This window comes from Pezoporus occidentalis, unplaced genomic scaffold (assembly GCF_034315485.1).
Source record: "Pezoporus occidentalis ecotype Australia unplaced genomic scaffold, CSIRO_AGI_Poc_V1 ctg98, whole genome shotgun sequence".
NCBI classification, from domain to species: Eukaryota; Metazoa; Chordata; class Aves; order Psittaciformes; family Psittacidae; genus Pezoporus; species Pezoporus occidentalis.
Genome location: NW_026916347.1, coordinates 3,508,343 through 3,522,114, shown reverse-complemented (window position 1 = coordinate 3,522,114; position 13,772 = coordinate 3,508,343). Strand labels below are relative to the sequence as shown.

Below are 13,772 nucleotides of genomic sequence, written 5' to 3'. Positions count from 1 at the left end.
TCTTTAAGTTAAGAGAATGTGCAAATCAGAATAAAAATAGAGTTAAAAAATGTCACAGCTTCTCTGGAGTGAAGCTGAATTCTCCTCTGCTGCCAGTTAAAAGCCATGCTTTACTGCAGAGCAGGTTGTCAGTGTAGGTACCTGTTGGGTCATGACTCAAGTGACCAGGGTTTGCAGGCATGCTCTCACTGTAAGGGTAGTAACTTTTTCTGTGGTTGTCTACTTCAAGTACTTTTCCTTTCCTGACAGATTCAGAGCTGTTCTGGAGTACTTATGAAGGGCAGAAATCTTTTCGACAACTCCACATTGAGAAAAGCCTTTTTGCAGCAGCTGAAAGTATATTGTACTTCCTTGACCACACAAAAATGTAGTCAGAGGTAATTTGAACAGAGCATCAGCATGGGTATGCTGGAACTGCAGGACCTTGACCTATGTTGCTGACTATGAAGGCCAAGTGACCAGTAGATAAACCCATTTGACCACAGATAACAACCCCTCTGTTGTGTTTTGCTGCACTTGCTTGTTAACTGAGACCCATTAAGGTGAATTAGCCAGATTCATGTTTTGTACAAATGCCACAAATTTGAATTTATCTGAAGCCGTGATTAAGCTTATGGCTTCAGATAAATTCAAATCCCTTCTTTCGAAACAGAAATTACAGTTGGTTTTTGTTTTGTTTTGTTGTTTATTTTTCTGTTACATGAAATCCCCAACTCTAACGACATTTGATGAGGGGGTTTTTAGGCCCTACAGTAAGTGATGCAACTATTGACTCATTGTTGGTTTGGGTTTTGATACCAGAGGGCTGTGCTAGACAGACCAGCAACACGTCAGACTATGACTTCTTTCTTTCTTTGATAGCAACTTATCTGAAGAAATGGAATTATAACCTCATCCTTTAATTTGATAATTTCTCATAATCTAATTTTGTACTTAAAAGTAACTTTATTTTCCTAGGTGAAATAATTTTGGCTTTTTTTCCCCTAAGAAGATAATGTGTTTCTCTTTAGCAGTTATATACACAAAAATATACATTGAGAAGAAGTCTCCAAGTCGTTTTAAACAGATGTTGTATCAATTCCCTCATCACTTTCAAAAACACACACAGACTTACACAGTACTACGTTGAAATAGTTAAGATTTTTTCATACTCTTACTTATTTAGCGGGAGGAAAAAAGACAGAGACAGCCAGGCACAGAGGTATGCCAAAGGGCAACATCTTCAGATGCAAGGGCAGAGCCAAGGGCAGAGTGCTGGAAATCATAAGATAGCCGAGTACAGCAGTGACGACATTGGGAGCATGATGGTAATACGCATGACAGGAGGTGGCAATATCATCTGTATCACACATAATGCTTTCATTCTACCATTAACCTCTTTAAAAATTAATTGCAAAAGCTCTTTACACTATTCAGACAATTTCTCTATGGATAGCAGGGAACAGGGCATGCCACGTTTTTCTCTCTGTCAGGCTGAGCCTACGGCCCTTTGGTGTTTTTCCCTGTGAAGCTTTTTTGTGGCAATATCCAATTGCCTTACACCTTGCAGATCATGGCTATGCCCTTATCCTTCTGCAGAGTGGCAAGAGTTTTTCAGATTCCCGTTACAAGTCTCCCACTGACCATCTGCTATAACCACCTTAACGAGAAATCACTTGTTGAAAGATGATTAAGTGGTTACAGTCCAGGACAAGGTTCCAAGCTCATTATAATACTTCCCCCTCCACTATTAAGCAGTAGCGATAAGCCAAGAGTCTTAGCTGTTATGAATCAGTGCATTTCTACTATTTCAGTAAGGTTACCTTGGTTTACATGACATTTAGCTTAAAAGCATTTAGGTTAATTTATATCCCAGCCTTTGGTTAAAGTGAGTTTCTGTGTGCCACCATTTTTACATAGAAACTCAGGATAATCAAGGAAGATTTTTTTCTAGTCTTTATTATTCTTTTAGTCACCAGGGATAGGATGTTTTAGAGATAATTACAGAATTATCTCTATATAAGCTAGTTTTTTTTGTAGTATTGATGGTGTGAGAATGGGTTTGTGTTTCCTCTCAGAGCACAGGTTTCCTGTAAAGCTACTCTGGCTCTGGATTTACGAACCATTTGCAGAGGAAGATCTATCTGCTTAAACCTTCCAGTTCAGGTTTTGATCAGTCAGTTTTTTATATCAGTTTGAAGTAAGCTTCAAGCAGTGGGACCAGAGACAGCTTCTGAAATAGTTTTTGTTCTTAAAGCAAACCTCTACATTTCTCTTCTCACATCAGGTCTTTGCTGTGATCTGTTTCAACTAAATTAGAAGTGGTCTTTGCAGCCACCCTGTTAGGGCTCTGGATTTCAATACAATCTCCCAGATAAGCATCACAAAACAAAACAGAGGGAGGGAAGCCATTACAGAACATTCATAAACAAGAAAAAGCCAAACCAAGCTGCCTCTTATCATAGAGACATATAGCAGGAGTACAAAACAGCTGTGAAAAAAAGCCTGGCAGTGTGATTAAGGACATATCACTTGGGGGGAATGATGTCCTGGCTGTACTTGGGTTTGGAAAAAAATGTTTTGAAAGGTTCTCCTGCTGCCACATACTCTATTTTAGTTCTGGGGCTCATCCTCTAATGCCGTATATATTTTGAGTAGTAAAGAAACCACCTGATGTCCAGCTTCATTTCAGGGAAAGGGAGGGCATAGGTATAATGGGCACTAGAAGACAAGTTTGGACGTACTCGGATTACTGGGAGATAGTTCAGGGAGACACCTTGAAAGGTCAATGTCAGGAATGCAGAATGCTAATGATGCTAATGATATAAACAACACCCGAGATACTTAGATCTTGATTTGGTGAAGCACTTATGTACATGTTGTACTTGAGGCACCTGAGCAGTTGTATTCATTTCACCCAGGTGACTTGGACGCCTACAGCCAGTCTTCTACCTCACCAGACAGGAGATCCAAACATTGCAGAATGACATGGCACAAGAAGAGCCTTTCCAAAGGACTCAACAACTCCTTTTCCCCCAGACACATACATCATCTGTATATATTTGTCTGTACTCCACCTTATCTCCAAAAATGAACTAATTACATCTGCACCCCTATTCTCTCATATCCAAAAAGAAAATACTGCCTGAAGAAACACTATTATTTTTATCTTCTTTTTTTGGACATAATTCATTATTCTGCTTATGATCACTGACAAAGGCCCAGAAAGAAAAGCTTACTGTTTCGAGATCTTACATTGATTGTAACTTATTGTGTCATAGGCCCTTTTAGCACCACAGACATCATTCCGGCTTAGTAAACCTGTCAGAGAATTCCTTCCAACAAATATAGGAGACTGCCATCATGATGAGAAAAATCCTTTCCCCTAAAACTGTTTATCATCCAAGAATAAATATCAATGAAAAGAATGGCTTTCCAAGACTTAAGGGGTCATAATCTGTTTATCAGGAAGATATTACTACAAGTATTGTACATAACCCACTTACCCTTTCCAGTGTCTTACAGTCATTTGAATGTCAGTTCACAGAAAACATTAAAAAAAGAGATGATGAAGTTATAATGCTATATCAACAGACAGCTGTCCTAGTGGGCACTGGGAACGCAGAATGACTTGCATTGCTGAGCCATGCAGTCATTGCCAAAGGAATGATGAGCTCACATTTCATTCCGATTCACATATTCGGTGTGGTTAGACTGTGAGACTCATCCTTCCTCGCCCAACTGACGCCCCCCTCCCTGCCTCGACACCAGATCTAGCTCATTAACATGTCTGGAATGAGCGTGAGCCTACCTCTCAGCTGGCAAGCCCAAGGGGCATACTTGGATTCCCAGGTTGGAAGATTATCTCATTCAAGCACAGTTGTCCCAAAGCTATATAAGCAAAGCTAGCGTGGTGGTCCCTGCAGAGCTGGCCTGAGCCTTTGGGAGTTTCAGCTATACAGGAATACAACACCAGCAAATATGATGATGATGAAAGTAGAAGAGCTGGTAGGTACAACCTTCTTTCACTTATTCATAATTACTTTTCTTTCTAGACTGTCATTATACCAGGCAGAGAAGCTACCTTTGTGGATCACTGAGGTGATTAGAGGGTTACCAACACTGCTGTACTCCAGGTGCAAACCCTGTATATCCTGCATGCTATCCTATTATATTCTCTCTTTAATTTTTCCTTGTGAAGGGAAACACCACTGATGTAAGCACATAGCAGTTTGGATGTTGCATCGAAATACAGTTGACCAGAAAGAAGAGACTAAGCAAAATTCATCTATGTATTTTCCTTTGACCTTGATTTTCATTTTTATGCTTTTAGAAGCTATTAAGTGTATGATCACACCGAGTAATCGAGTTTAGTAAGGGGCTGGGAGGAGCTATCAATGCAGAGAAACTAAAGTATTTTCTAATACTAAATGAACAGTTTAGCAATAGTAGTGTTTTCTAATAATAACCTAAAAGTTAATACACTCACTGCTGCTCATGGTCTAACAAGTCTTTGAAAAATATTGTCTAAACCAGTCCACAAGTAATGGGACATTCCACTGCAGGGTTCAGACTAAGAATGCCTGACTTAATAAACTAGGAACACAGGAAAGATCTAGTAAAACACTGCAACATCAAGCAGAAACTGCTCGATTTTTTTTTCCCCCAGATGGGTATGTTAAGATGCAACTGCCATGCAGCCTATTTAATGCTGTCTTAAATTCTTTGGCAAGTTTCTCTAGTGTTAAACTCTGTAACAAACACAATTTTACTACGTGATGAATGGAAAGGCAGTCTAGGCTATATGAATTACTGAGCCACTCTCAAAACGCACAACAGCCTCTACTAAGTTTAACAAGTTATCTCTTTGTACATAATTGAGCATCAGAAATATTTCTGGAAGCTATTGAAAGCTGTGCTGCTGCACAGCATCACATAGATTTGCACAGGAACTACCTTCTGCTATTTTTCTGTAAATGGGGACTTTGGTACTGACAGCAATGGGTAAAACCAGCACTGAAATTACTCATCAACTTGACACTGGATGTGTTTCAATAAAACTGCAAGGTCCCAAGGGAGAAAGCCTCTCCTCCCACTCTACCTACCTGCTCAGTTCCCCTGCTCAACACCCAGTGGGTGCTGATGACTGGTCAGGGTGGCTCTTTCCACCACAGCCTTTCACAGGCTTCTGATGAGTCTGACCCATGCTGGTGAGTTAACAAACAAGAAAACCCCAGACAAAAATGATGCTCTTCCCAAATCCCTGGCTTTTGTCTGCACAGCTGCACCTCAGCCCCAGCCAGGCAGGGAGCTGGACTGCGAGTTTGCCTCACAGATCTCAGTCCAAGCCGTTAAGATGCCAAGGGAGGGGGTTGCTGCGTGGATGTGGAAGATCTGCCTGCAAGTGAGATTGCTCTAGCTATTCACATGCACAGTTAATCCAGGCACAGGCGGAATGAGGTCTGCACTCTGTCTGTCACACTCTCCTAGAGTAGGACAAGAGTGACATGCAATTAGCCCCGAGGTAATCCATGTTCCCAGGGGGTGGCTACTGCAGTCACGAAACTTGCTTATATCATATCACGTTTGCTTTTACAGGTGACTGGGAAGAGAGCGGACGATAAAGAGACTGTCAGCTTCCTCCCTGAGGACTTCAAAAATGGAGAGTATGAAGCTGCTGTAAGATTAGAGAAGCAGGAGGACCTAAAGACAGTCTCTGACCACTCATTGACCCAAGGTGATCTGGCTTATGAGAAGGAGAAAAAACTAGAAGCAGAGGTAGGCTCTTGGGTTTTGCGCTTGGCTTTTTATCATCCTGTGTGCATGTTTCTGCTGCTGCCCTTGAAGTTTTGCTTCTTTCTAAGTTAGAAATATATGCATGGTAAGCTAGATAAACCTTTGGGAGATCACCACCAAAGTCCGTTGAAGGCAATGGAGATCTGCTGACTCCTGTAGGCTATGGGTGCAGGCAGGCAGTAATGCTGTGAAGCAGAACCCAAAAGTCACCCCATAACGTCTGAATGAAACCCTACAGCCTCCCTCCTGCACAGAGATCCCTCTGCTAGCTGTCAGTAAGGGGGGCAGCAATCATGGCCAGTAAGATACCTTCAGCTTGTGCACCTAAAGACTGCCACCAATAACTGCTAACCCAAGAAAGATGTTAAGAGTGCATTTCATCATTATCTACCATGAAAATGTTCTTTTTATGAAAACACTGCATTATGCATTTAGGAAAAAAAAAATAAATGAAAATTATACAGGTCTACAGAAAAGTACCATTTTGTATTCCTGGAGCATGACAATTCTCCCTATATCGGTAAGAGTACACGCTTTTCTCTCCCCTTCTCCCCCCCCCCCAAAAAAAAAACCAAACCCAACCACAGTAGCTGCAACGTCATAAATTCTTCAGTGAATAAGCAACCAACTGGCCTAAAAAATTAAAGTTATTTGGGAATGAAAAAGCTTAACTAGCGCAGGGTATAAGACTGTTCTGAAAAAAGAAGGGGGAAAGTGAGCCTAAGAAATATTAAAATAGACACTACTGAACTTCACCTTCAACAGAGAGATCAATACTTACTACAGAGGTTTTATGAGTTCCTTCAAAACAGTGTCCTAAGAACATTTGGGGTTTCCAATTGGTTCACTCTTCCAACATAATGATTTTCGATTAAGTCAGTGATCTACCCTGAATGCATAGGTCAAACCCTAAATGCAGAGAACAATACAAAGAAGAGGTGGAAATAGCTTGAATCAGAATTCGGTTAAAAAAAAACAAACAACAAAACCATATGACAGGGTCTTATCAGTGTATTTACCCTTAATGATTCCATGGGACGGTATCTTGTTTATGAATCCCCCTTCTGAAGACAAGGACACCTCATGGTACCTGGGATCTCAGTTCAGGCAACACACTTCCCCTTAATCTTAGCAGTGCCCCATACTGACTTTGTGCAGGGATGCATTTTACAAGCAGGCTTGAAGAAGTCTTAAACTTTTATTGAACTGTCCCTCCAAGAATGCTGAGGACATTCTCTGTAGCTTACCAAAATGTAACACGTGCTGACTGAAATGCCAAGATCAGTATAAACCTTGCTTTTCACTTGCGGGTGTATTTTTCATCAAAGAGGATTAAGTTAGAACAAATCAGGGGCTGTATCATAAAAGAAATAAAAGCATGTGGTGGGAGTCAGCTCAAACTGCAGGGACTTCCCAGCTCTTGTAAGCTGCACATGAGACTTCTTAAGTTGTTGGTCCAGAAGGGACTGCAGTTTTGCTCTGAGTCCTGGCCTCACACAGACCAAAATTTCATGCTATTTAGCCCACAACACATTTAGCCCACAAGCAGCATTTAGGAAGAGGTCCGGTGTTGTATGAGAAGCTATAGATGATGTAGCATTTCTCACACGCTTAGTAAATTATCGTAACATTCAATTAGGCTGTATAAAAAAAGTCTTAACTGAATTCAGCTGAATAGTACCACACACTGTCCTGCCACTCTGAAAGGGAGAGGTGGTCACACTCAGCTCATCCTGCTGACTTCCCTGACTTGTTTCAGGTGAAGAAGAAGAAGTTACAGGAGAGGTCAAAACTTGAAAACTTGGAAGATCTTGAAAAACTTGTTCAACTGAAGAAGAAGAAAAGATGCAGGAAAGTGAAAGTGCCCGTTTTAAAGGAACCTGAACCAGAAGTTATAGTAAGTTATTTCAAAGTACCTTCTTCTGGGAAAGCACTGATGGGGTTTTGTGCCACACACACTTATGCCCTGTATATTTCTCACCATCAGACAGGACCAGTGGATATCCCCACGTTCTTCAGAGCTGCACTGGAGAATAAGCTGCCAGTAATTGAAAAATATCTGTCAGACAAAGGGGATCCCAACGTCTGTGATGAGGTACAATCTTCCTTCTTACTGCAAAGCCTTCTATGGAAGGAAGGTTATTACAGAGCAAAAATAACTATCACTAGGTTTTGCAGCTTCCACATTTATAAGGAGAAAAGAAGGGGGTGGGGGAAGGAAGTAAAGTTATCTAGTGATATTAACTCAAAAGAATATGTTTAAAAGAAAGCTGTTGGCACCCAGGAAACCCTGATTTTCTGTAACAGATGATCTTCCAATGGTACAGAGACAAGAAATTTGTCAGCTGAACAACAAAAAAAGTGATGCTGCCTGCCCTCATGCTCCATAATGTATAATCTGCACTTGCAAAATGCATCATAGCATGTTGGATTTTAAATCTGAATAGCATACTGCAAATATTTCTCACACCCTCTAAAATGCTGGGTAGGATGCTCTCAGCTATCAGGTTGCTACTAAAATTAGCAGATTTCAGGTCTCAAATGCATTAGATCTTGAAAATGAATCAGCATAAAGTATGCATTTGCTACCATCCTAGGGAGGAGGGGAGGAAAGATTTAAAGATATCTTTCTGTGCCATATTCAATGTCTGACTTTGCACTGTTTTAATTGCCAGTACAAACGCACTGCCTTGCACAGGGCATGCTCTGAAGGACATCTACAGGTGGTGAAAAAACTGGTGGAAGCCGGAGCTCAGCTTGAACAGAAAGACATGGTATGCTCATCACCTCATACTCCTTTCAACGAAACGCTCATTGTTTCATAAGTGCTAAGAGGAGCACTGATAGAAGTGCTTCTTGTAGAAAAGGAGCATTGAAAGGGTTTGCAACGGCTTTTATATTTGACCTTAAAATAATACTGTTGAGGTTTCAGAAGGGGGTGTCTGCCTCCCTTTGCCAAAATGGTTGCTGGAAAACACAGAAAGCAGAGGAACACATTGGCCAGTAGACTGCCACAGTCAACAAAGCCCAATGTAGGGTAGAGAGCTGAGGTCAGGCTACCGTGTCAGCCTGCTGGCAGCTGGTGGAGATCGCACTGTTTCACACATGTACCCAGGGCTCAGTGCAACATGTACATTCTCCACTGGGATTTCAAACTGTGCTTGGGAGAGACCCCTGCTCCTCCGGAATGCCAGCCACAAGGGTAGCTGAGTATCAACAGCTTCTGCAGCTGTTTTTTGTTGCTTCTCCACTCCCAGGCTGTTCATGCCTTTGCTAAAGAGTCGGAACTGGTCAGCCTTGCTCCCCCTTGGTTAACCCAGGAGTGCTCATGAAGAGAGTAAGAACCAGGAGGAAAGACAGGCCAAATGAGACCGTATGGGGACATTCCACTCCTCCCAGAAGAGCTCTAGGGCAGAGAAACTTCATCTTGCAGAGGAAAAGGGTTCTAATTCACTCTGTGGTCCTGCATAAGTTGTGTGTTTGTTTTAAAGACCACTAGTCTTCCCCTTGATCTTCATTTTCTATGCATTTAGAACCCAAAAGGCATTGAATGAAAAATATTAACTAGTACATACCAGCCACATACCTGGCTAAAGGTAACTTCTAGGTTCACAGAACAGACAAAACACATCCACTCTCACAGCAGTGTTGCCAAGATCTCTTGTCTTAAGAGCAAAATACAGGAAGTGTGAAGAGTGAGAAACTCACGGTACCAAAGAATTTAGGGCAAAATAAAAGAAGGTGTTACTAGAAACAACTCGGTGATCACAGTGAAATGCTTTCTTTAAATATGAGTTAAATTACTTTCCATTTGTTTTCCTTCTGCAGCTTGAATCTACAGCCCTGCACTGGGCATGCCGTGGGGGAAACATGGATGTTCTCAAATTTTTACTGGACAAAGGGATAAACAGAAATGCAAGAGACAAGGTATGTGCTTCTGGGGCTCTGCAGCTTTTTACATTGGAGATGAAAAGCTGACCCCTACTCCAAGTAGATCATGTTTGGCAGCTGTTCTTGGAGCGGTCATTACCTGTTTCATGTTACTGACTGCTTCCTCCTCTCACCTCTCAGCTGCTCAGCACCCCTTTGCATGTGGCTGTGCGAACAGGTCGGTACGACTGTGGGGAGCACCTCATTGCTTGTGAGGCGGATCTCAATGCCAGAGACAGAGTAAGTACCAATAACTTCTTACCTGTCAGCTATCAGGTAGCATCAAGCTGCTGTCTGCCTTGATAGTTCCCATTTGCCTTTGTAAAAATCCCTGACTTCATGGCTGGGGCTGGTCCCCAGTGCCGGATCAGTGGGATTGATGCTTGGTCCATGTCTTTTGCCTCTAGGAAGGAGACACACCGATGCATGATGCTGTGAGGCTGAACCGCTACAAAATGATCAGGCTTCTGATTCTGTATGGAGCAGATCTAACCATAAAGAACTGCGTAAGTAATACCCAAAAAAACGCCAGTGATTCAAATGCTTTGGAAGAAACTTCCCTTCAGAGCAGTTTCATAGGTTTCAAGGCTGGGAGAGACTATTTTGAACAGTCTTAATTAGATCACTTCAAGCTAATTAAAGCAGAGATGACAAAGGGAAAGTATAACTTGGGAAGATTGGAGAGAAGAAGAAAAACCTCTTCTAAAGCCAGATCCCATCAGCTACAGTTTAAAAGAACATCACAGATTTCTAGGATTTTTTCTAATTACACACACAATACATTGAAAAGCTTTAACATACAGACACTTGCTCTCTGCACAATTCCTGGGTTTCAACCACCAATGAGACAATGAAGATCTTAGCTTCTCATAGAAATCTGCTCTGTTTTCCCACAGCTGATGGCAAGCCCAAGCACTACACCTGTATGACTGGCCATTAACCTGACTGTTGGGCAACAAATCCCCAAGCCTTAGCAGAGCTTCAATTTAAGAAGCCTCACACCTGACTGCTCATAGCTTCCACAGCAGCAGCAGCAGACACATTGCTGGAGCTGAGACCACTTGTTAAAAATACAGCACGTCACAAACCCTTTCTCCCAAAGCAAGCAGCAGTGGGATGGATGGTGTGTTTTACCAATGCCAGTTAATGTTTGATTGGCAATCAATCAAAATTTAAGAGAGCAAGATAAAAAAGTCACTGCAGCACTTTGCAGTCCCTGCTCTCTGCCCATGCTCTCTGAAGCAGTGCCACTCCCAGCATTATCCCTCATCAAGGTATGAAAACAATGACAGGTACAGCCCTGAAGGCCAAAGACTAGCTCTTAGGCTTCATCTGCACACAAAAAAAGTTGCTCCTGTTTAATGTAGATGTGGTCCATAACTTAATTAAACCAGAACAAACTCTTATCTGAATTCTCAATTAAACCTGAGAGTGTCTCACTGAGGTTTCATCTCCACGTATTTCTAATTAGTTTAATAGATCAAAAGAAACACCTGCATGCTCTGCTAGTCATGGTATTTGCTAATACAGCTTAGACCCTCTGAAACCCAGGGAAATTTCATCATGAGTCACAACAAGGACTGGGAGTAGGTCTGTGGAGCAAAAGGACTCTGGGCTTAGGATAGTAAGTCTGAACCTGTGAATGCAGACATCAGGCAGATGCACTGTAAAAATATTTAGTAAAGAAAGATGGATTCAGTAGTCACTGACTGAAACTAAATCTTGCTTCTGCTGCTCTTCTAACCAGCAAGGGAAAACCCCTATGGATCTTGTTCTTCAATGGCAGAACGGCACCAAAGAGATATTCAACAGCCTTAAAGACAAATCCTATAAGAGCGGCCACCCAGGCAAGTTCTGAAGATAGAAACCAGACTGCTCTTTTTGCTGCTTTTACATGCTTCATGTGAACCTGGAAGAAAATAGCCCTGAACATAGTATTTTTACTGAAAATATTTATGATACTGCATTATTTGAGGTACCGTCACTGAAAACTGCAACACAAACACGCGAATTCTGCTAACAGGCAGGTTGAGTGTTAAAATTCCACTGGTTCTAAAATGGCTTTATTTATTACTATTTATTTTTTATTTATTTAAAAGGTCATTTTTAATGATTCTCAATATTGTAGCTTTCTTTTTAATAGAGCTTTACATCATAATGCAATCTTTGCCAGAAACATAAATCTTTTTGTCTTAGATAGGCAGGATTTCCAACTATATTAGCAACTTCCCTCAAACCTTCCAATAGCTCTAAATAGCAGATACTTGCAACTGTTGCCTTGACTTTGTCAAATTCTCACTATTAAAATAGTATGCTAAATGAGTGGTGATATGTGGAAGAACAATGGAAGGTGTACTAAGGTGTCAAGTGGATTTAAAGAAGCAGTTGAGTAATGGAGTTTAGACAGGGTTTGGCAATTGTAGATGATAAAGGGCTCTAGGACAGAGCTCTACCCATCACGTAACCATTTGGGCTGTGGGATTCAGATGCAATGTTATGAAGGTGAGAGGAGACAGTATCAGGAATGTGAATATTTTTTAAGTTAGACTACTAAGAAGTCTGATGATTTAAGAATGCAAAAGCAGATTATGTATATTTGTAAATTTGTACTGCTTTTTCTGTACATTTTGTACTAATCTATTTCAGATTAAATAAAGAGTAGTTCTTTTTATTTGCTGGAGTGGTACGCATGCACAGGGTGATTCTGTCTCTCCGTAAAGAAATCTCATGTCTTGGCCAGAAAGCTCAGAAAAAGTCTCAGCTCCCTAGAGCAGCCCACCCTTGAGCTACCTCCCTGTTACTGCAAGACAAATGCCATCTCTTATTTTGTTAAATGGAAACACATACACAAAAGCAGAAAGACAGTACTTGAGTAGCTAGTAAAACAAAGCTACAGTTTTATTACCGAGTTTGATTTAAAATCTGTTTCTCAGCAAATCAGTACTTACTATGTGGAGCACGAGACAGCTTCAGTTATCCAAGTCAAGGGCAATGCGAGTTCTGCTAGGAAAGGCAGACACCTCTCCCTTTGCTTTTGCAGATGCAAAACAATCTTAACAGTGCTGCTGGCAGGGGCATCAACATCCCATTTCACTGGGACATTACATGATGCATTCACTGAAAATCCTGATGCCCCATGGCATGGCCTCCCCGAGAAATTCATGACAGGCTCCTGCACACCTTCAGCAAGCTCTGTCACTTGGCTTCCAGCCATGAGGCTTTACTGTCTCGCCAAAGCAATGTCCTGGGCAATGAGGTGGGGTCAGGAGCAGACGGTGATAAACAGTTGTTATAGGAGTGCCAATTTTGGAGACTAAGTGAATTTACAGAAACCCTGCACAAGAGCAAGCAGAGGAAATGCCAGTTCTGTCTGCAGCCAGCTACCCTAGACTGAGGCCAACAGTTTTAGACAGATGAGACTTTTCTTACACAAGCACCATAACTCACGAGTGTCACCTTGCCAGCCACAGGCCTTATTTGTGAACACACTCTTCTCCCTGAAAATTATGGCACACCTCTGCTCGCTGCCCTTCTCTGCAAGCCACTACTTCACTACTTGTTTGTGCACAATTACCCAGACACTGGGAGCATTCCTTGCAGGAAATAGAAATGACATCAGTGCTGGCTAACTCTGTTTATCATCCTAACTGAGGAGTTCAATTGTTCAGGCAGCAAAGTGGCCAGAACAACATGCTTCAGGAAACTGGTGGAGAAGAAACTTTTCAATCAGTTCCTGAAGCACTGTATCTTAAAGGATAAAGATACAAGACTGTAAATTTTTTGTACCAAGTCAAATGCGTAGCAAGGACTTTTAGCATTCAAAGCCTCCTCCCATATGCTAGTTTCCAAACAACTCCTGCCATGCTCAGGGTATGTCACTCAGAAAATTGCACTAGACAAAAACATTTTGCTTTTTCTCTGATTAGAGCATGATCATTTTGGAGGTAAGTCCATAAATAGCAAACTATGTGTGTCTATGTGTGTGTGATACATACATATAACATCCCAACAACTAGACTAAAACAGACTGAAATCATCAAATCAACAATAACTCAAAATTTGTTGAA

The 13,772-nt window shown here is 41.5% G+C and overlaps 1 protein-coding gene across 1 annotated transcript; it reads left to right on the top strand.

Annotated features, from left to right (window-relative positions):
- The first annotated feature begins 3,830 nt into the window (after positions 1–3,830).
- ANKRD1 (ankyrin repeat domain 1) lies at positions 3,831–12,385 on the top strand. Its single transcript, XM_062606647.1, has 9 exons — positions 3,831–3,987; positions 5,578–5,757; positions 7,535–7,672; positions 7,763–7,870; positions 8,451–8,549; positions 9,604–9,702; positions 9,847–9,945; positions 10,113–10,211; positions 11,453–12,385. The coding sequence occupies exons 1-9, from the start codon at positions 3,961–3,963 to the stop codon at positions 11,561–11,563; spliced, it is 960 nt and encodes a 319-aa protein (XP_062462631.1). The 5' UTR covers positions 3,831–3,960; the 3' UTR covers positions 11,564–12,385.
- The last annotated feature ends 1,387 nt before the right edge of the window (positions 12,386–13,772 follow it).